Genomic DNA, 23,038 nt, shown 5'->3' on the forward strand with positions numbered 1-23,038 from the left:
AAGGTAATCGTTTTAGATAGTTTATTCTTTTTTTTTCTTCGGATTTATAAACACTTTTTCACAAATCGCTATAAATAACTCTTACGTTTTAAATTATGTACAGTAAATGATACACGGAGTACTCTCGCGGCGAGAATTTTTACATGATATAAACATGTCTTACACGAATAAATGATATAAGTCGATCGGAAAAAACGTGCAGTCAAGCGTGCACACCGTTCGTTTCAGTTTAAAAAAGAAAAAGAAAAAAGAAAATCACCTTCTGCGAATAATTCCTTGCGATCCTACGTAATATGTACACGAAATATAGCATTTCTCGAGGTTGAAGTCACACAGAAACGAAGCAGTGGAGTCTTCAAGGAAACCATGCGGATCGAGAGAGATCCAGAGGGCGGGGAGCATCAATGGCCGCGGGTGTTTCCCGCGTGAACTCCAAATTAATAAAAATAATAATACATATTCTGCACAGAAAGCGAGAGAATCGTCCACGCCCATTGACGTTCCCCGTGATCGTTCATAGTGGAAGCACAATTAGGCCCATCGGAGAGTACTTTTACAGCCACGGATGCCAAGACGGGTCCATTCTGCACAAATTGTCGTGGCTGTTCGCCGCAGCAACCAGCGTGCTCACTTTGCTGTCCGTCCCGTCGAAGTTGGCCAATGAGTTCAGCCTCGCGACGATCGCCGTGACCGCGCGCGTCACCATCGTTATCAGGAGCTCGCCCTTCATGTCCGTCGGTGCCTGAGACGCATTCTCTGCGTCCTCCTGCTTCTTATTATGATCGGCGATCACCTCGTCGCGTAAGATTGCACGCAGGATCGTGTGCACTTTGAAAGACGGTTGCACCAAGCAGCGCGCTGTGGCGATTGCACTTGCTGTCAACGGGCCAGAGACACCTGCGCGCAGCGATACTCAAAATTTATATCTCTTCAAAGCTGATTATTAGAAAGTAGCTGCAAGCTAGAGTTGGGCAGAATGTAATCTAATTACAAATTACGATTAAAATGTAATTGTATAGTTGATTACACATTATTTTCTGTAATCGTTAATTTAGGTAGTTGACAAAAATGTTCACATTGTGGTCAACCATATAAATTAACGAATTTTAATCGTAATTTGTAATTAGATTTTGCCCAATTCTGCTGCAAGCTACGCTATTGACATTTAATAGAAACCATACGAACCTGTACTCGTGAGGAATTCAAGAATATTCGGCGTCAGGCGGAACGGAACTGGCCTGTTGGCATCCAATTCACCCGACGTGTCGTCCACATCGAACTTGAAGTAAGCGATATTGATCAGACCCGAGTCCTGATGCACGTACATCATGTCTGGGTTCAGTCTCGTCAGGTGAAGCACGTACTCCGCGAAACAGGCCAAAGACAGTTGTAAAGTAAACTGTAAACCAAGTACACAACAAATTAGAACATATAGAGATCTAGGGGTGAAGTTATGGTACAGTTTGCCGTCACGTACGGTGCTTACCATTTTTCTGAAGGTCCAATAGTCAGTCGCTCCAGGGAAGGTTTTCAGGGCCCAGTCTTTCAGCATAGTCCTGGCAACCATGGTGGTCTGCACTTCTTTCAATATGTCCCTGAGAACTTGATGACTCGCCTGCGCGCCTCTAGCTTGCACCGTGGCTAATCTGTCGTAGTACCTCGCTATAGGCGCGTCGTGTTCTATCCCCAACTTCGCACAGCCTTGTTTGTAAATGTCCAGCAACGAGACTGACGCAGGATTGTCCTCGACGAGTCGCATCTGCGGCGAAACAGCGACAACTCGTGGCACAGTGAAGTGCAGGAACCTCCTGGAAGTCTCCTTCTGCTTGCCCAGGTAGTGATTCAACATCCGTAATAACTGAAGGACCCGTTCCTCGCGTCTCGCATCACCTAGGCCAGCATCATTCACCACCAAGTAGGGATACAAACGGCCGTTGTGACCACGAATGCGTAATCGCCTGGCTGCAGTGTTGTGTCGTTGCACGACCTCGACCCTTGGCATGAACCTGGCTATCCTGACGTAGTAGTGGGAGTGCTTGGGTAATAGGAATTCCCCAGGGAGCTCGACCTCGGCGGTCTTCAGGCTGAAGTTGCTGAGGAATCGGCACTTCTCCTCGATCAGGAAGGACCTGTCGAGAATGTTACCATTGGTTAATGCCTCTGCGAAGCGAAGCTCGAAAATTATCGGTCGCCATCGAATGATACTCACTTCGGCAGCTGCTTCGTCTTCCCTTCGAGGATCTTGATCCACTTCTTCAGCTTGTTGATGAGATTGTGGAGTAGCCTGGCGCCAGGAACGGTGAAGTCGAAGTCGCTGGTGAACTGACCTTTCATCTTCTGGAAAACGGGGTCCTGGACGGTCGCTTGTGCTCTGCGGGCCAAGGATTCTGAAGCCGCCGAGCCAAACGTGTTGTTGACGTTTTGAGATGAGGATATGTTTTCTACGATTTACGAGAATCGTCTTTAACGATTTAGTTGGCCGAGAAAGTGAAAGGAACTCGGAGGTTCCGGCTTACCGATTCCGATGCCGAAAGTAGACACTAGCTTCTTCACGAAGTTCAACGTGTGCGGAGTTATGGTCGCCTCGCTCACTGCACCCCGGTTTTCAAAAGCTATCGCGTAACATTTAGCCAGACCCTGCCTCAGCTGCCTCAGGACTTCCTCGTACCATGTTTCTCGGAACCACACCATCTGGAACATCGAATAATTACTCTACCCGTTCATTCTACCGTTCGTAACCAAGCCATGCTTCCACGAACCTGGTCCACGATGCCTTCCAAGCTGGACAAAATAGTAGGGTGAATATCCCTCTGCATGTGCATGATCTTCGAGCACCTCCACATGGGTGGCGTAGCTCGAATTGGTCCCGTCTCAGGTACACCCTGCTGCTGCACATTTCCAGCGGCCCCGCGTCCTTCCGCGCCCTCCTGATTCTTTCCAGCAGCCAACTCCGCGCTCTTGTACCTCTCGCGTTGCTCGATCTTCAACGTCAGGTACAGCGTTCGAATGGAGAAGTATACGGCCTGCGGGAACATCCTTCCAACTTGGCTCAGCAGGTTGAGGATAACGTTACCCTCGTGTCGCACCAGACACATCAGCAGCTGAGGTATCCAAGGCAGCCACTGAATAGGAGGGACCCCTACCGCGTACTTATCCACAGCCTCCATCAGAGAGGACTTGTCGTCGTCGTACGTGAGCAGCCACAGAACCTTGGCCAGGTACTTCCTCGACTTGGACTCGTTTTGATGTCTACAGGCGTGAAGGAAACACGTGATGGCCGAGATGCCAATGGATATCTGTCGTGCATCGCGCGTGAAGATGTGCTCCAAGTAGTCGCCCCACAAGGCCCAGGCCTTCACTAACGTATCGTGCAGCTGAACAGCCGCGGAGAAGGCTTTGTTCGCGTCGTCCGACCGACCGATTTGCGACAGCAACATACCCTTCAGCGCGTAGAACTCGGCCGTCATCTCCTTCGTGAAGTACCGAAGGTTCGTTGATTCGATCACTTCCAGGCCCTCCTGCAGCTCGTTCTTGCCGCTCACGGAAGCCATCTGCAGGTAACATTTGACCTGCTGCCTGATCTTCTGAAAGCAGTCCACGATGGGGACACTAGGTATGGTGTAGATCCTCGACAACGAGTCCAAGCACACGCCGCAGAGATTGTGCTTCCTGGCGATCTTGCCGAAGTGAATGATCGCTTGTACGGACGCATGTACCCCTAGCATCGAGTGGTTGGTCGTTTGGTCCTGTTGGGAATCGTAGTGGTTCGAGATAAACGTGTAGTGATGCTGTCGCCAGGTGAAGATGTCCGACCAGTGGCTCAAATCGTCAGCGATCACGGGCAGTCTGTTCCTCCAGGTCTTGACGATGGCCTTCATGTCGTGCAACGACGTGCTCCTTCCGTGCAACAGACCCTGGTGGATCTGCATCGCCTCTTGCAGCTCCATTATCTGTTGGGCCGCCTGGAGCAACGGCAAGTGAACGTGGCTGACGATACGTGGCAATCGGCGCCATTCACGCATGCACAGGCCTGACGCAAGTTCCACGTATCGTTCTACTGCATTCAAGTGCTGGTCCTCGCTGTTGCATATCGCCAGGAAGCCACGGTACAAGTTTACCTGCAATCAATTACAATTTCGTCAACGAATGGAGCAAAAGGAGGGAACATACGATCTATCAACTGCGCGCCTTACCTTCCACGCCATCTCCTTCGGGCAGTTGTGCTCCACCTGAGCAAGAGCCTCCTTCATCATCGTCCAGTTCGGAATGCGCCAGGAGCTCTCCAAGATCAAGAACGGATTCTTCTCTGCCTTTTTGCTGCCGTAATCCAGTAACAGGTCCCACTGATTCAACTCCTTCGCGCACCTGATCCAGTGCTGCTCCCAGAGCATCGCCTCCCGTTGTATCTTGAACGGCGCCGGGGTGGACACATAGTCCTGCTTAAATTTCGTCATCGCCACATCGTACGCCCCCTGAGCCTGCTCGAAGAACCCTTGCTGCTCTAGGGCGGTCGCCTGAACGGTTTCCTTGTAATGAGCGTGCTTCTGCCAAAGACCCGACCACATGTCCTCCTCGCACAGCAGCGAGTACATGTCTGACAGCGAGTCGAGGATCTCAGCATGGGGGCTGTTATCAGGCTCGAAATCGTAGCAGTCGGACTCCCTCTTGATCTTAAACTGATTGTTCCCATTGTCGAACGCCATCTGCTCGAGACTGAGCGTCATCCTGTGCCACAGATTGTGCGACCTGCCCAGGTACTTCATCAAGGCTGGACGCATGGGTACTGCCGGATTGCAGTGCGAAATCGCCTCGACGAACGTGGCGATTGCGCTTGGGTGGCAGTCCTTTTGAACGACGTGGGTGCCGCTGCAAATGAACGGGACCACTTCAGCGATTAAAGTATTGTGCTGATGCTCGTCCAAGATGCCCCAGATCCTTGGGAAGGTGTCCAGCCAAACGCGTTCGGCCAAGGTCGTGTCCATGTGACAGAGCTGCGCTGTGGCAAGCAGCAACTGCTCGGTCCTTATCTTCTTCGCGTACTCTATGAACTCGCCTTGCTTGGCTATCAGCTGTGTCAACGTCGCCTTCCCAGTGGCCGCTATTTCGTCAGCGACGGTCGGCGAGTCCGTGTTAGATAAGTCCATATCTAGGATGTCGTCTTTCATGTCAGCCGCCTCGGAGGTGTCCTGAGGTTCCTCCTTGATGGAGCTGTAGATCATGAAGTTCTTGTGCTCCTCGCTGTCTGCCATGTTGATCACGGACGTCACGCTGGGCAACAGAGTATCCTGATTGGACATCTGGATCTGGGTGGTGGAATTCGCCGTGACAAGGAGCAGTTCGATGCACTGCTTGATCCAATAATGAGGGCCTATCGCGTCCCAGCTCTGGCTGCATATGATGTATAGAAGCCTGTCGTGGAGTCGCCTCCTCATAGATCCATCGAACACCTCGAAGAATTTTGTCCGTATCTGAGGCTGCACGCATCGCAAGCCCGACAAGAAGGCTGGCTCCAATTTCGACGTTAATTCCGACGATTTCAGAGTCTCGTCCCTGTAAATGAAATTGACGAGCTCGAGGAACTGCCTGTTCAGCTCCAAGTCGTCCGGGAAACGCTTCTCCACGTATTGCATCATCTTCACCAAGAGGATCGACTTCTCCCTCAAGCTAGGCGCTTGATTCATGGCGATAGGGTTCTTGTTCTTCATCCACTCCTCGAGCATCTTCGTGATCGCCTTCATCACCTTTATGTCCTGCGTCTTCTCGATCAGGCCGACAAGAATCGAGCCTATGAACGACTTTCGCATCTCCACGCCCATCACCACCACGCGATTCTTCACCAGGTCTAGACTCAGGATCAGTAGCTCGCTGCCGACTGGATTGGTCTCCGTCTGAGTAGAGTGCAGATGGTCCTTGGCCATTCTGTGGAGAACCCTCATGAAGGGTGTTATCAGTCGGTCGATGTAGCTTTGATTGTTGGTGCAAGCAGCCTTCAGCATCATTAGCGTGCCGAATAATGTACTAGGAGTAGCTGTGGTGTTCTTCTCGTACGTCGCCAGACCGTCCACCACAAATTTACCAATAGTGGTGTACAGAGTGTCTAGCTCTTCATATTTCGACGCAACCGTGGACGAGGTCGGTTCCGCTGGAAAAATGGTCATCAGTCGAGACAGCAGGCCGTGCACCAGTCGAATAACTTTAGTATTGCTGCTCGCGATGCAAGCGCCTATGCCACGCTGCAGAGGCTTGAAGCTGGCCAGTATCTGCTCCCTCTTCATGACGCCCAACAGGAACGTGAGCACTTCCAGGGCTGTGCAGATGTTACCGTAATTAGGCTGAGCACTATCCACGCTAGCCAGCACTTTGTCCAGCCAAGCGAGCTTCAGGTCGCACGACTGTGGCCAGACGTCAGGCTTCAGAGCCATCTTCAGCAAAGCCACGCAACGTCTGGACAGTTGTTCGCCTGGATTCCCGTGGATAGTCGTAACATCGTTCACCTGGCAGGCCAGGCGAAGCAGGAAGTTGAGAATTGCGTCAGCGTGGGCCCTCTCGATGGGCTTTGTGGACCCAGGCTCGATCCTGGGCAGGATCACAGGGACCATTCCACTGCCTGTGGCTGCTTGAGTGGCCATACGCTTGGTCCCAGTAGGATCATCGTTTATCGGTCGTTTCATGGATCCCATCATGGCCTTGGTGCCACCAGAATCCGCACTCTCAGCTTCGTCTTTGATTCTGTGCAGCTCCCACTTAATGATCACCTCCGCTAATTCGACGGCCAGTCGCCTGTGCTCTATCGTGGCGGTAGGACTGAATCCTAGTCTCTGGATAGAGTTCACTATGTGCTGTACCAGGTGGTGCCTCACGGGGTAGTATACTTTGTAATGTCGGACGACAAGCTGGAGAATGTGGAACAGCTGTTGCATGGAATGCCCCTCTTCCACGATGATCTTCTTGGTCCAGTGCGTTAGCATCGTGTTGCCGTCTTCCATTCTGACTGGCATCGCCGGCGTCAGGATTTCCAACGCCTGTCTGACGACGTTTCGCGCGTCCAGCGCGTGGGCCTTCAGTAGACTGTGGAACACTTGCAGGACTATCCTTTTATGTATGGCGAACTTGGCGATTATGTGGCTGAGAAGCAGATGGCCGTGGTACCTCGTCGTGGGATCGACGCAGTTCTTGCCCAGAAGGCAGGGCCACGCGAATGTCATCAGCCTGCGTAGCTTATTGCCCTGTCTTTTGTTCGTGACGTCGTGGATGTGCTGAGAAGCTTGCTCCACGAGCAGGCAGGAGAACTGCAGCAGGGATATGCGAACACAGTCGGCGGAACCGAATGGATTGTCCGGGTCGATGATCTTGCTGATGAACACGGAGACAACGTTCTCCGGATTATCTTGGTAGGGCATCGGCGCACCGCCCACTAGTTTCGTGCCCTCTCCTCTCTCGAAGCTCACAGCGAAGCAGGGGATAACGATCAGCTGCAGCACATTCGCTTTCAGCTCCTGGGACAAGTTGGTCGTAGGGAAGTGATCGACGAACCTGAAGAAGGCGCTTCGTTTCCACTCGACCGTGTACTCCTGCGCGACAGTGTGCTCCAAGAAATCCCTGAGGAATTGAAAATCAGGGATGAATCTGTCGCAGGTGGCCCTCAGCAGCTGGAACAGCAGATCGATGTCGTTTGGATGGTGGCGGAAATAGTGCAGCAGGATCTTCACGATCAGCTTGGGCTCCTTCCAGTGGCAGTAGTCCACGCTTTCGACCTTCTTGTGCAGGGCTTGGTATTCGTCGTTACACCAGATTTGCTTCAGCGCGCCAATCAGCTGCCCCTGCGTTGAGAGCCATTGGTCATCGAACTTGATCAGAATCGCGATGATTTTAATCGCTTGATGCTGCAGCTCGCTCTTCTCGTTGTGTGTCAGGTTCGAGTTGGTTTGGGAATGCGCCAGCAACATCGTTATCAGCCTAGCCGTGCTGCTGTGCAACACGTCGCGAAAAGGTTTCCCATCTTTCTGCTTGACAAGGAACTCCAGGTATCTACTCCACTGCTGGTCCTTGATGTTGTTGTCCTGCAAGAACAGGTTAAGGGTCTCCGTCGGGTAGCGTAATAAAAATTTCATCAATGGAATGCGAAATGGGCTGGACACTTCGACCATCAGCGACTTCTCCGTCTGCAAGACGAGCCTGCAGAGGACGTCGATGAACTTGGGAGTAGCTGCAGGGATTTCGTGAAAGATCCCTATGATGGTGGCTATCTTCTGCTCGTTTTCCCCCGACTTGGATATCCCCTTGTGCGCCTGTATCAAGTTCTCCAGAAGCTTCCTCAGGTGTTGCAGCAGCTGCTCGCACAGAGTGATACTGAACGTGCTGGGGAAGAGCTGCGTCAAATAAGACAGTCGCTTCACGCAGTTGAGGCTGAGGTTCCTGTGGTCGCCCAATGTCAGCAGCATCGGTCGCATGATCGCATGGACGGACTCCATGTCAATTTGAAATCCAGCTATAAACTTCTGCATGCACTCGAAAGCTGCTTCTTGCAGCTCCGCGTTCGGTTTCTCCAGAGCCTTGTACAGCACCCCGAAGATCTTTTCTCGACAGGCGACGATGTAGTGGCAAGCAGCGAGGGCTCTTAAAGCCGACTTTCTCAGGGGGATCAGGTTCGAGACGGATTTGTAGCAGGGAAGCTTGTTAAGATTCGCGTCCTCCGCCTCGCTGAGGGCCAGCAGCTCCTGGAAGAACACTTTGTGCTCCGTGACCGTCAAGTCGATGGTAAAGAGGCGTGGATTCAACGTGGTGCAAAAGGTGTTCCCGTCCATCAGACCGATCTGAGCGTTTGCAGGTTGATGCCTGAGTAAATGCTTCTTAGGTGGGATCATGTCCGCCAGAACTTCCTTGTGAGGCTCCATCACTTCCGTGACTGTCTTGTTCTGTATCTCAGCGAGCAATCGCAACGACGCCATCGCCTGCTCGCGCACCAAAGTGTGTGGCGACGTGACTTGCCTCACCAGCTCGTGGGTAACTTCGTACAAGCTCTTGTTCTGCGCCTCGATCAGCTCTGTGTTCCCATCCTGTATGCCAGGGTTCACGCAGACCCTCAGCATCTTCTCCAGGTTCGCCTTGGCCATGTCTATCGCGCCGTTGGATACTTCCTCCGTTAGGTCCATCATCACGAACATCAGAGCCTTGAGAAACACGAACAGGTGATTCAGCACCCATTTCGTCGCCATCCTCTCGAAAAGGAACTTGATGGCTATGCAGCCACCCAATTTCGCGTACCAAGCGCGCTCGTAGCAGAGGGAGCACATCTTCTCAGCTAGGTACTCCATCAGAGGTAATTGGCAGGCTCGTTCCTTCGAACCCAGAATGTTGGTGGCAGTCTCCAGGATTAAGACCAGCGCCAGGTTGCCAGATTTGTACAATTCTTTCTCCTCGTGGCCCATGATGACCGCCAGAGCATCGATTAACACCAAAGGATCCTGACCCTGCATTCGGACTTGCCTCCCAGTAAGACAGAACGGACCAGCTTGCTGAGCAATCGCGACCATCGTGTAGTGCCTGACGATCGACACAACAGTGCCCAGCACCGAATGCCGCAACTCTTTGATCTCAGCAGCGAGGAACAGCCCAGTCAACGCTGTCTGCTGGACGTTCCTCGCCACAGCGTCTGGGCACTTGTAATGCGGGCCCTGCTGATGAGGAATCTTGCCATCCTTGAAGCTAGGGTGCATGAAGAGCTTGTAGAGGACGGCGTTGTTGTCGTCCAGTCGGAGGGAAGCTGCTAGGTAGCAGCTGATTACTTCCCAGCACTGTTTCCGATAGAACGAATCGGTGTTGTTCGACTTCAGGGCGTTGAACCCAGTTTCGATCACCCTCTCCACCGCGAAATCGATCGGTTTCGTGGGTTCCTGGAAGTACACGACCACGGCGGGGGAATTCGTCTCGCGATCATTGTATTCCAATTTCTGGGGCTCGATCATCATCTTCCGATTGCCACCGCCGAATTTCCCGAGGACTCGAAACGCCACGTGAGCTTGGTCCGTGGGATTGTGCAGGGTTCTCCATAGCGCCTGCATCAGGTCGGCTCGAACAGGCTGTATGTGCTCGTAGAGGAAGTCCGGTTGAAGATTGTCCACGCACAGCTCGAGGGTTCGCAGCCCCTGGCTGACCAAGCAGTAGCTTCCATTCAGAGCGGAGACAAGAGGGTCCATCAGCATGGGGAGATAAGGCAGAAGAGAGCTGAGTCTAACAGGGACTGTCAAGCACAATTCGACGAAAAGGTCCTTCATGTGTTGCCTGTGCAGGCCAGATTGCAGCCTGTTCAGTCCCTCTAGCATGTTCGGAAGTAGGGGTAAAAATTCCTGATAGAGGAGATCGTGCGAACCGCCTCCTATGGACCTGAACAGCGCACGAAGCAGCAGAAAATAATTGTACGGCTCTTTCGCCGACATGGCAAGCTCTATCGCCCGATTCACGATCTGGTTCAAATGTGGCCTCAGCATGTGCTCGTTCTCAGCGGGGAATAGGGACACGCTGCCGAACACCAGCTTGAACAGCCTCAAGTATAAATTGCTCCTCTCAACGTTGGAGCCCATGTCGCCCATCCTTTCTAGCAGATACTCCACCAATATCGTGGCGAAGGTGGACGATATCGTGGGGCTGGACAAAAAGGCGCTGCCTATGATCTGCAGCGCGCAATTTTTGAATATCCTCTCGACCATGTAGTCGATGGAAGTCGAGAATATCTCTTGGAATGTTTGTGGGTTCATTTGCGTGAACACGTTCCCGAAGAGCTCCAGTACTTCCTTCTCTTCACGCGTCCGTATCGTTTGCGATTGGGGCGGTCTGCCGGGTTGGGCGATCGCGCCGATCGTGGGAGGGCCTATCGTATAGATGTCCAACGCTGGCAGCGCCCACTTCACCAGCTTGATGTACACCAGTATCTCCTTGGATTGGAACTGGTTGGACTGCGTGGCTTCGCCGGTCTTGCTGTTTATGCAGTTGGAAGTGATAGCCTTGGCCCCGTGCACCAGGCTCTTCACCAGGTTCCTGTAATCGGCCACGTTGTAGCTCATTGCCTGAGAGGAGGGGAAGCCGAACTTGGACTTGCCAGCCTCCTTGTCGTCGTTCAGATCTGGGATCACAGGTTTCACGTCCTCCGTCTTGATGTCCAGGCCAGGCGGCGTCATCTGTTTCGCTTTGTTCCGCAAAATCGGTATGTAGATCTTCGCGATGGTCTTGAACTTCAAGACGAACACCAGGAGGATCCTCATCAGCAGCTCTCTCCCCTGGGTGCTGTTCTCCGCGTCCGATCTCTGCCTGACGGTGTCGACCAGGTTCATCAGCAATTTACAGGAGACCATTTGCACGGCCGTTGGAAGACTTTGGTCGAGCAGGTTTTTACTGTACAGGTGAACCGCCCTGGAAACGTCGCTCAAAGGTAGCAACAGCCTCACGTGGTGCACCAGGTCCGCGAGAGTCGAGTAGGCGAGAGGCCTCAGCGACTCGTGGGTCGTCCAGCCTCGACCAATGAATATGTCTTCGTCGAAGAAGCATTCCATGTGGGGTATGAACTTGTTCCGCAGGTCCGTGGCCAGGATGTGCCTGGAGGCGATCACCAGCTCCTTGCGTAAATGCGCCACTTCCATGGGGCACAAGGTGAACAGACCTAGGATACCTTTCACCAGGACCGAGCTGTGTTGAGACACCACGTCCTGGTACACCCTGATCACGTACGCCAGGAAGGACAGCGTCTTGATCTGGGCGCCCATGAAGTCAACGAACACCTCTTTATTGAATCCCGGAGATGCTCGGTGCTGGGGGCTCGGCTGCAGCGTTATCGTCGTTATCACGAGGGGAATAAAATCTGACACGTCCTGGTGGACGTTCTGCTTGTATAATTGATTCATTAGGACGACGATGATGGGTAGCTCCTGGAGTACTTTGAGAGACAGAACCGCCTTGGGAATGAGATTGTACTGAAACGTAAACATAAACGTTACCGTTACCGATTATTATCTTCTTTATATTCTACCATAACGTGTAGCGAACAGTTCCGCTCGATGCTTACCGTGACGACAGTGCCGTCAGCTGCCTTCTTCTCGCTTTGGATAGCCGTGATCGTGAACGTTTCCTTCAGAAGTGCCTCGATATTTATCTCCGACAAATCTTTCACCTTCAACGGCGGTCGAGGCTCGAATATTTTTGGCAGATTCTTTGGTAACTCACTGTACACGGATTTAACGAATTGCAGGAAATACTGTATCTGCGATCAGAGGGAACAAGAATGATAGGATTAACTCCAAGTCAAAGAGACTTCGCCCGGCACCCTTCGAATAAACGTGTCGCTCACTTCTGGATTGAACGTCGGTTTGTACTGTTTGTGCAGCTCGATGATGATCCTCAGACAGACCAACACGTTCTCCTCGTTGTCGGTCTCCAGCAGCTTCGACATGAGGCTCAGTATCTGTTTGACGTACGGTCGTAGGTAATCGTTACTCGGCAATCGGTGTATCATCTCGAGAATCAGCTTCCTCACTTGCTGGATGTTGTATTCCGAGATGAAGTGGGGCTCGCCCTCTTGGAGTATCTTCAAAAAGATCTTCATCATGTGATCGAGAAACGCCGGGTACTGCGAGGAGCACATGATGACCTGTGGAAAGCCAGCGCGTCAGATTTATCTTCGCGACAAGGAAATCTCTCGGCGACGCGTCGACCGAGCGAGTACCTCAAAGTTCTCCGACAATTCCTGGGCGGCCTTCAGTTTCAATTCATCCTTCGAAACTGGATCGGCCAGCATGGTCACGTACGACCTGTACGTGTTCATCTGCGTCACTGGGTCCGGCGGTGCCATTTTCGTCGTTTGATCAAGCGCTTTTGGTCTTCGCTACATCTGGTCCATCAGAAGACCTGCACAGATCCCGTCCGAGACGATTGTTTATCCCGTGGAAATCGGTGGGTACCGGTCGCTCGCGATTTGTACAGTTGATTCTACGCAGAGCATTGTTTAATTCGGAGTCGCAAAAGGGAAAATACATAGCTCCTTTAAAATCAATGAGGCACGCTTTGGGCTACTATAAACAACCCCTGGCAACCAGTCCTGGTTCCCGTCTATCATTCGCTTTAATTAAACTTCTCGATACATTTCCCCGATAAGTGCCATTCCTCAAGTGCTCGTGCAAATTGAGTCACTTGAATTTATTCAAAAAGCCGCAGTTAGATTTTCTGATTCGTCTGTGTTGTTACAGTGGGGGGGGGGCGTGTGTGGAGATGTTGGAAGCACATGGATATATATCCACACCCTATAAATGCCCACGAAATTCTGGAAACGATCTCAGTACACCCGCGATGTTGCGGGCAGATCGAAGCTATCGGAGTTTATTGGCAAACGGTTAGTAGAGGCTTTGGACGAGGTAAAGATAAGAAGATAAGGGGATAATTCGACAAAAGATGGACGAAACGATTATCGATTCGATCTTCGCGGGATCTTTGAAATCCCTGCCACCTGTCAGCTCCAAAATCGTGAGGATATTTACGAGCTCGACTTTCACAGGTGAGTCACTAACGTGGATAGAATTTCCAGCTACAATTTCCCCGAAATAAGAAACGCTTGCATTCAGACACCGCGATGGAGCGGAACACGCTGATGGCTCAATGCTATCCCAAGATCAAGGACTACTGCAGGGAGAAGCACGGATTGGAGTTCCAGGTAAATCGCAGCATCGCTATCTGCAAAATATCCCACATATAAGACGCAATGGAACCGCGTGTTAAATTTGCATATACTAAAGATATTGATCCACGATACATATACTTGAAACGTATCGCGTGCACACGTATCAAGATTACCAAAATCTGTATCGCGTAAGCATTGCCAGGTGCCCTTGGAGAAGAAATTGATTTCCATCGTGCCAGGTACCGACTGGTGCCACACGAGAAGATTCCCAAACTTTCCACACTCGAGTTTCAAGCCCGTCCACTTGCCGATCTTCTGCCTTTCCTTTACACTTCAACTAAATAGGCATGATGATAAAAGAACGTAATTACAGGTAGTCGATATGAGATGGGGCGTGAGGGACGAGGCCACGGACGATCACATGACCACAGAGCTCTGTATGAGGGAAATAGAGAATTGCCAGAGACTCTCGATGGGGCCCAATTTTGTGGTACAGAACGAATAAATCGATCCTTGAAGCGTCCGTTTTAGGAACGCAGGATGAGAGACTTGCTTTCTTTGCTCCCCTTAGGTTTTCCTCGGTCAGAAGTACGGCTATCGCCCTATTCCAACGTACGTGCTCAGTGCCGAGTTGGAAATGTTGCGGAATGAGTTAGACGGCCAGGGGATGGATGTCAGCCTCCTTGATAGATGGTACAAGAAGGATAGTAATGCAGTGCCACCGATGAGTATTCTGCAGCCAATATCCTCGATACTGAAGAACTTTAACAACAAGGTAACCAAGTTTCTTCTCTCTACGTAAAGTGGAATACGTGCCTTCTACTCAGAGTTCGTTTACCATTCAGAGGATACCGAAGCTGCAGCAGGAGGATCAGGCCATTTGGTGGGACACCATGGTAAAGATGCAGAAGCTGTTCAGAAAGGGGGCACAGTCTTTGTACAACGCGGGGAAGTTCGACAAGGACACCATGCATAATTACTTTATGTCCGGTAATGAACGTCGACTAAATTAACCGCGCAATCGCGGTTGTTAATCGTTCTCTTTACACAGTCACCGAGCGGGAGGTGATCAACGGCGTCTTGAACGTTAAAAACACGAAGAATCATTGTCTGGCTTACGTGCGATATATAAATAACATTAATCTGCAAAATCTGAGGAAGGCCAGCTTATTCATCGACATACTTAACAGAAGCCTGGACAATGAAGCCTGCAAGTTGTTGGCGAATTTGAGGGACGACAGGCTCCCGAATAAGATCGAAAGTACAAATCTAGAGAGGTAGTTGGTTTATTGCGAAGAAGGGAAGACAGAATTCTACGGAATGTGTCGACTTAAATTACACTTTACTCAGATACACGGTGGAATGGATTGGTCGAGACGGCCTAGACCCAGAAACCCATGGCGAGTATCTTCAGCATTTCATCACGCACTTTTATCGGAACATAATAAAGCTGGTGGATCGCGCTATGAGAAAAGAAGATAGCTCCGCGCAGGGACAGATTATAACAGAAATGTTGCAGCATCTGCATGCTTGCAATAATTCTGTAAAGGTACAAGTTCCCCCTCAGAATCGTTCCAGCGTGTCCAATTACCTCGGCACGTCCCCTCGAATCTAATCCTGCTGATTCAGGTGTTTTATGGGCGAGAGGACACTCTGGAGAGCATCAAGGAGTACATGCTGGAGGACAGCGATAAACCTTTGGTTCTGTACGGAGAAGGGGGGTGTGGAAAGACATCCTTGCTGGCGAAAAGCGCGGGACTTGCGAGCACAGCGTGGCTCACTGGTAAAAAGCCCATCAACATAATCCGATTCCTTGGCACAACACCGGACAGCAGCGCTCTGACACCCACGTTGATCTCCATTTGTCAACAAGTGAGTGCGCGAATGGATTTCACTGCCTTTGGACAGAGTGCGATATAGAGTTATTGTCTGACTCCTAGATCTCTTACAACTTCATGCTGCCCTTTGAAGAGATCCCCGACGATCTCGTGCCGCTGACGGCTTACTTCAAATATTTGCTTACCCTCGCTACAATCGAGCAGCCGATTCTCTTGTTTCTCGACAGCGTGGATCAATTAACAGGGGTGCAGGGTAACAAATTGTCATGGCTACCTACTAGGCTTCCGTCGAACTGCAAGGTACGATACACTTGCCTCTCGAGTACCCTGAAATTATCTTCAACGTCTACGGGGCTTTTCCCAGATGATCCTATCCTGCGCCGCGGAGGAATCGAACCCCGTGATTTCCCGCGACTATCATCTGCTACGTAGAATGATAGACACAGAGGAGAACTTCATCGAAGTGGTCGCCCTTGGGGAAGACCTAGCCATGGAGGTGATCAGGTAAACGAAACGCAGGGTTCCCAGAGTGCTCGAGGGATTCTAGAACAGGCAATATTCGCAGAATGTGGATGAAGACAGCCCACAGAGACCTGAACAACTACCAATGGCGCCTCGTGGCGAACGCCATATCCAAGTGCTCTCTGCCGATCTTCGTGAAGCTGGTGTTCGCCGAGATCTGCAGGTGGAGGAGCTACACGAAGCCAGCGGACACCCATTTGACCTGCACCGTGATGGACAGCATAATGATGCTGTTCGAGAGGATCGAGAAGCAACACGGCAAGATCCTGGTGTTCCACGCGCTGGCCTACATCACCGCCGCTAAGTCGGGCCTGTCCGAGTCGGAGCTGGAGGACCTGATCTCTCTGGACGACAAGGTGCTCGACGACGTGTACCAGTATCACTTGCCGCCGGTCAGAAGAATCCCGCCCCTGCTCTGGACCAGGATACGAAGCGACTTGCCGAATTACTTGAGCGAGAGGGAGGCCGACGGGGTGAGTGTCCTGAACTGGTATCACAGGCAGTTCAGGGACGCGGCCAGGGAGAGGTATTTCAAGAACATGAACATGGCCATGTACTTTCACTCGATGATCGCTGATTACTGCCTCGGCATCTGGGGGGGTGGGCGCCCCAAGCCCTTCAAGTTCACCGAGATACAGAGACACCGGTATACACGCCCCATCCTCCGTTAGTGCCTTTAAAAGAGTTGCTCGCGATAGAACCGATTGCATTCGCAGATTTAACTTGGCAGACAAGGAAGGCGTGGCGGACAGGAAGGTGCCCGAGCAACCCCTGGCCTTCTACTCCAAAGAGGGGACGATTACTAGGTACAATTTAAGAAAGGTAAATGAGACTCTCTCTATCTACCCTAGCTACAAATCGTTGATCCATTTCCAATGCCCAGTTTGGAGAGCTGCCCTTTCACTTGGTGCGATCTCGTCGCTTCAACGATCTCTTCGAGAACGTGCTGTTCAACTACGAGTGGCTGCATGCCAAGCTCAGCTCCTGTCCACTCCAAGCCGTGCTCTCTGACTTCGAAGACGCCTGCACCTTCGTCGACGATCAGAACGTTGTTAGGTATCGCGCGATAGATGCTTCTGGAGCGAGAAGCTTCGGACGTGGTAGCAACGGGTAGTATCATTTCCAGAGAACTGATGCTGGTCGCGGACGCGCTCAGATTAGGGGGTGCCATTCTGGGCTCTCACCCAGACATGCTGGCCCCGCAATTGATAGGTCGCTTACTACCAGAGATAGGTGGAAACGCGAACGTGAAAATGCTGCTACGAGCGTGCGATAACGACGGTGCCAAGGATTGCTCCCTCCTCCCCGTTTACCACTGTCTGCACACCCCTGGAGGGCCTCTGAAAGTAATCGAACAACAGGCTGGTCCGATTAACCCTTCGACGGTCTAATGAAATTTCAGATTCCGGTTTGAGAAGTGTAGCTTCTTCTATTTTCTAAAATATTCCCGTCCCTTCTGCCCGTGCCTGGCACGGGACAAACTGTCGAAGGGTTAAAGGCGACGCCCCTGATTCCTGAATCTTTCAGTATTCACTGGAGGGCCATCAGTTCGCCGTGTTCGGCTTCTGTCTGACGTCCGACTACAGGTACGTGGTGTCGATATCCAATCGGTTCATCACCTGGGATCTGAGCACCAGCGACATGGCTAGGGACGTAAATCCTGGCGTGGAGGGTATCATGCAGAACCTAGTTCTGAGCCCCGATAACAGATACGCCGCCGCGTCCACGACCAACTATCAGGTGCCTAAATCGAAAGACACCTAGCAATTATTCGTTTCGAGTAGTTAGGCACACGGTCCTTCGTCTTTTCCAATAGAGCGTCGTGCTGAATACTTTGACGAGCGAGTTTGTCATCCTCGATAATCCACTTCCTAACGAAGACCCTGTGTACGGCGTTCACTTGATGAATCAGTTCTTCTTCGTTTACGGGAGGCTGGCCTGGTGCAGGTTTGACTTGCGAGGCAACTTGCTGGAGACTCGCACGAATCCAGAAGATTCGAACAAATGGCCAATTTTGCGTGAGTAAGAGGGCCCGTTGCCGGCCGGTGTCGTTTCAATTTCCAGGGACGCGTATTCATTCGCTTAAACGTGGGCCTTCTTCGCAGACGTGGAGCATTTGAATCTGGACGATTATAGAATAATCTTTTGGTCGGGGAGCATGGAGGACACTCGTATGCTTCTGCATACCTACAGGAAGAAAGCGTCTCTGGATCCCCTGCATTTCCACAGGTCGAATATCAAACTAGACGCGGCTGAAGCTGCTGCATCGGTGGTAGAGGCTTTTGAGAATACATACTTTTCAGCGTCCTAGTGATGACCAACGACAAAAAGGTTCTGTACACTTGTACGACCAAGAATGATCATCGAGTGACGAAATATTCGTGCGACGAGACGTCCTCGGAATGGGAGAAGGTTTCCGATATACCCAGAGCTTTCAACGACGACGTTGAGTACTTGTTGCAATTGAAGCTGGACAGAGAGGAGGAAATGCTGCTGGCTACGAGCGCCAACGGCTTCGTCGTTTGGTTCTTGGAGAGCAAAAGCGATGCCCACGTTCTGATGCTGCCGAACGGAGTTCGGAATATCAGCACGAAAATGCTGTGCTCGAACTCGATTATGGTCAGTGGTACGAAGAACTATGCTGTCGCTGGTGTAAGGTATGATTCTTAACCGATCAAGGGAGTTATCTTCTTCTATGTACGTGAAAGACGAAGTCCTGACTGACTGACTGACTCATCAACGTCCAGCTCAAACCGTTTAACCTGGGAACGTAAAATTTGGAAGGTACATTATTTTCATGGCGTAGGCATCCAGCAAGGAAGGATTTTTGGAAATTCCGTCCCCAAGGGGGTGGAAAGGCGTGAAATGTGTTTTCACGGATTCCGCAAAATCTCTTAAGCCCGATTAGATATCAACTTGGTTCTTACTCGCAAAGATTGTCCACACAAATACCTAATAACCACTTTCAGGATTTTGCCCTAATAAACACCTATGGGGGGTGGCGAAAAGGGGTGAAATGTGTTCTCGTGGAGACCTTAATATCTCTCAGGCCCGAAGCGAAGCGCGGGGGTATTTTGCTAGTATCGAATAAGGTGAGATCTGCTCCTTTCACAGAAAGAATCTGTACGTCTGGAGCCTCGAGACTAGTGAATTAGTGAAGATATTGGACGCTCACTTCGCTAGAATCATTCAATTGGAGGCACTGACTGTTGCGAATTGGAACAGCGTGGTAACGTCGAGTATAGACAGAAGCGTTAAAGTATGGAATATAAACAATATCTTCGAGCAGGTTCACGTAATCGACAGGCACGAATTGCAGATAGACATGATAAGGTATTTCGTTGCGTCTCGATGGTAAACAGCGATAGTAATTCATTTTTATCGGTGATTTTCTTTACCTGTTTAAATAGCCTAGCAGAAGATTGTAATTTAGCAGCAACCGTGACCAGAGATTGCGTGGGGATTTGGGATTTGCAAACGGGAAAGTTGATCTCGAAGTTAGCCGATACTCCCTTGGGGGCAATTGTTACGCACGCCTGTATGACGCACGATGGAAAGTTAGTAATTTTACAGTAATTAATTGCAAACATTTGCGGGAGCAATGCGCTGAATGGGGGGTATGTTTCAGATATGTTGTCTCGTCGGAATCGGGTAATATATTAATATGGAACAGAATTACGGAGCAGGTGTTGTTTAAAGAGGAACAACAGCACGTGAAGCAGTTGACACTGATTGAAAACTCGTCCAAGTTCATGGCCATTTCCAGGCCAAAGAATCCAACTGGTGTAGAGAATATGAAAACGATCGCCACTCTTTACATGAGGTCAATTCCTGGTACGCTATTAGTTAATAAGATACATGGAAATGGATTATACGATCGTAATTACTGGTTCTAATTAATAGACGGACAGATAATATTTTCACTGGAGTACCTAGTCAGGAGCCACACAGGCACACCCTTTAGAAACGTTGTAATAACATCCGACAATTCATTTCTGGTTGCGCCAGCAGCTGATAAGGGTAATAGAGATTGCGTTATAATTTACAATGCAAAGTCGGGCACACTGATCAGTAAGATTCCTGTAAAATTACCAGGCTTCAAAGTAAGGATATCGCTTAAATAGTGCATAATTTCGTTTCTCGTATATTACGCACTAATGCTTTTGTACATATTCGATAGGATATCGTAAGCATCACTCCTATGCCAAACAAACCACAATGGGTGGGGATTATAGGATCCGATAAAGGTACTATCTTGGACATAAACAAGAAGAAGATTGTGCGCACGATCCCCAAATGGAGCGGAAATATTAGTAAAGATGGGAAATACACGTTATACGCACCCAGCAGGTAGTTTTCGTGGAACAAAACGATTCTCAATGTATAATTTAAACGGTTCTGTTGTTACAGGGGGGGTTTGGAACTTTTAGAACTGAAGAAAGGCACTAGCATAAAGACTTACATCCCGAAGGTTGCGGAAGGAGTGTTCACTGTGATATCTATGTTCAACCGCACGGACGAATACGTTCTTTATTACCACAGCGGACGAAAAACCATACGCGTGTTTAGGTAAATGTGTACGGAATGGAATTTCGCAAAGGGTATAAAGTTCTATTGTTTGTATAATTTATAGATCATCGGAATGCGAACTGATAGCGAATTACAGGGTTCAAGCGGAGTTAAGCGCAATTGACAGCACGTACGACGGTAAAAGTATAGTCTTAGGTACGGTCGATGGATGCGTGTCTGTTTTAGCTATAGCGGATCCCAAGAAGGCAGAAATGAAAGAATATGTTGGAAACTTACCCTCGCGTGACGAAGATGTGAGTAAATAATGTCTGACATTATCGATATATCACGTCGCTAAACAAACAATATGTATTACCAATGCTGCTGTACGAAGCGCACATGTGGGCAAATATTTTTTTTTGCGTCCCTCATTGATTTTCGTTCGTACTACTATTCTTATCAGTATTTCTAAGTAATATTACGATTCAAATTACATTTCTTTCGTTTCCAACCCAAGCACACATTTGTCAACTACCGAAACAGGTTAGGATAAACACTTGACGCATTGCCGAATAATAACATTTTCAAATGATTAGGAAACCATACAGAGTGAGCCGGTTACGTGTAATTCGTTTAACAGAACTGAAAACACTGTACAACACTTCCCCGCGATCGGTTTTGTCAAAATTCTGGTCATCACAATCCAGCCCGCTCAAAAATAAAATTAATCCCAATCTCTCTATACCGATTACTATCTCGTTTAACAGAATTCGAGGCTTATATGATTCCCGGCAAAATTAACGAGAATTACCTTGTTTCATTTGACTACCAAAAATATAAAACTATACATACAACGCGGACACGGCGTAACAAACTCAAAACGTTCTCTCAAAACACTCAAACACGATATCCCTTTTCTCCTACTATCTAACACGGATGGTGAGAGAACACTAAACCTGGTTGATTGCTCTGCCAACTGTGTTTAAAAAAAATACTGATTAATTTTAATCCCCGTGTTTTCACTACTAATGCATTCATTTGATAGGGCGATGATAGGTACTGAAACTTTTATCGCGACGGATAATTCCTTTTCGGTTCCGCTGTTTCTATTTTGATAAATGATGAAATTTGTGAAACTCGTTATTTGCACATACGTTTAATGGTTGCATATATTAATATTGAATTCAAACACGCTGCAGAATAAAAAGTATTACGGGCTAAATAGGGAATTATAGAGCTACGGTTGGTACTAAATTTAGGGTAAAATTAATTTCTTCACGCTATCAAAGGGATGCGTTTGTTGTACATTTTATTCATTCTAGGATAGTAAAGCAAGCAATGTTATATGCTATTTTATTTAATAGATAAAGTAGGATATATTATACTGTTCCGTAAAGTTTTAATGATCGATTTAACGCTGTTTCAGTGGAAAAAGAAAACTGAAAAGCAGCGTGCAGTTATTAAGTTCAAAGCTGCAGCTCGAATCGCTAGGGTAACGCACGAGTTAAATACAACTGTGCGAAGTACAAACGTTACGGATATAATTGAGGAATTAGATGAAAATGTAGAATAAAGATTTGCTCCTCACTTTGCCGTTAGAGAACGTAACATAGGATGGTAATGTAAAATCCTAATAGAATTATTGATGTAGGAGAAATAAAAATAAAACAAGAGTCGTAGAATTTATATTACATTTATTTGTGTCTTTTCATGTAATTAATCTTATAATCTTTCTTTCTTTTCTGTCTTACATTTTCTCCGCGTTCGAAATGTAAAGGGCACGAGACGAATTCCGTTATCACTGCAGACGAAGTTACTCCTAGGTGTAAGTCAGAAGGCGGATACCCTTGCACAAACCGAGCTGTTGTTCCTTTAAATAACAATATCGTAGCTCGTGCCATGCAAGGGAATGTTTTTTTTTTCACCTCGCAATGTCATGTTGCGACTGAAAACGTCTCGTGCCGACGCAGGCGTGATGAAATGTAACGTTCGCGTTTGTTTGTCGTTTACAAATTTCGAGAGATCGACAGCATACAGTGAGCGATTTGAAAACAGGTTGGGTCGTGATTCGCGAATGGATCTGAGATTTCAGTCGGTTATCGATTTCGGATGATATACATAGGAAAGATTCTCGTTGACTGTTTGCCTTTCGATTACGGCGCTAATTTAAAAAAAAAAGTCGAACCGTTTCATACGGGCTTAAGTCATACCGCGATGATGGATTTGTGTTTTAAAAAATTGGTACTTGTACGGCGATCGAATCATGGTATCATCGTGCATATCAGTGATCTGTAAACAACTATTAAACGTATTTGTAACAATGTAAAACTAAACTAAAACACACCTGCATCGGAGCACATGTATGAACAATAGTTCCAGCAGAACGTAAAGCATATGGCAGCTTCTCAGATAAAATAAACAGCACTCTTCGACGAAGATTATGCTCTTTGTTAAAAATTGAGTACGTGCGCGCTCCATTGCTATACAAAATGCTGCTCATACGATGCAA

The 23,038-nt window shown here is 49.2% G+C and overlaps 2 protein-coding genes across 3 annotated transcripts; one reads left to right on the forward strand and one right to left on the reverse strand.

The window, feature by feature from the left end:
- Nucleotides 1–7: 7 nt before the first annotated feature.
- On the reverse strand, nucleotides 8–21,457 carry Nipped-a (Transcription-associated protein Nipped-A). Of its 2 annotated transcripts, none has more exons than XM_076823628.1 (11): nucleotides 21,024–21,457; nucleotides 12,713–12,975; nucleotides 12,338–12,637; nucleotides 12,056–12,250; nucleotides 4,194–11,963; nucleotides 2,760–4,118; nucleotides 2,517–2,691; nucleotides 2,210–2,387; nucleotides 1,487–2,129; nucleotides 1,186–1,399; nucleotides 8–897 (listed from the first exon to the last, which is right to left on the reverse strand). In XM_076823628.1, exons 2-11 carry the CDS (start codon nucleotides 12,836–12,838, stop codon nucleotides 554–556), a joined length of 11,304 nt encoding a protein of 3,767 aa, XP_076679743.1. In that variant the 5' UTR covers nucleotides 12,839–12,975; nucleotides 21,024–21,457; the 3' UTR covers nucleotides 8–553. The 2 variants fall into 2 exon arrangements, with proteins under 2 accessions (XP_076679743.1, XP_076679742.1); XM_076823627.1 differs by having other exon boundaries at nucleotides 2,210–2,441.
- On the forward strand, nucleotides 13,341–22,971 carry LOC143374986 (NACHT and WD repeat domain-containing protein 2). Its single transcript, XM_076823629.1, has 26 exons — nucleotides 13,341–13,537; nucleotides 13,605–13,693; nucleotides 14,034–14,150; nucleotides 14,232–14,435; nucleotides 14,506–14,650; nucleotides 14,712–14,937; nucleotides 15,011–15,209; nucleotides 15,290–15,532; nucleotides 15,601–15,798; nucleotides 15,863–16,002; nucleotides 16,064–16,666; nucleotides 16,737–16,842; nucleotides 16,904–17,076; nucleotides 17,147–17,366; nucleotides 17,548–17,760; nucleotides 17,837–18,038; nucleotides 18,126–18,249; nucleotides 18,324–18,677; nucleotides 19,135–19,353; nucleotides 19,431–19,577; nucleotides 19,649–19,854; nucleotides 19,924–20,123; nucleotides 20,201–20,370; nucleotides 20,431–20,589; nucleotides 20,654–20,843; nucleotides 21,956–22,971. The coding sequence occupies exons 1-26, from the start codon at nucleotides 13,435–13,437 to the stop codon at nucleotides 22,100–22,102; spliced, it is 5,097 nt and encodes a 1,698-aa protein (XP_076679744.1). The 5' UTR covers nucleotides 13,341–13,434; the 3' UTR covers nucleotides 22,103–22,971.
- Nucleotides 22,972–23,038: the final 67 nt, after the last annotated feature.

Source organism: Andrena cerasifolii, chromosome 12 (assembly GCF_050908995.1).
Source record: "Andrena cerasifolii isolate SP2316 chromosome 12, iyAndCera1_principal, whole genome shotgun sequence".
Taxonomy (NCBI): Eukaryota; Metazoa; Arthropoda; class Insecta; order Hymenoptera; family Andrenidae; genus Andrena; species Andrena cerasifolii.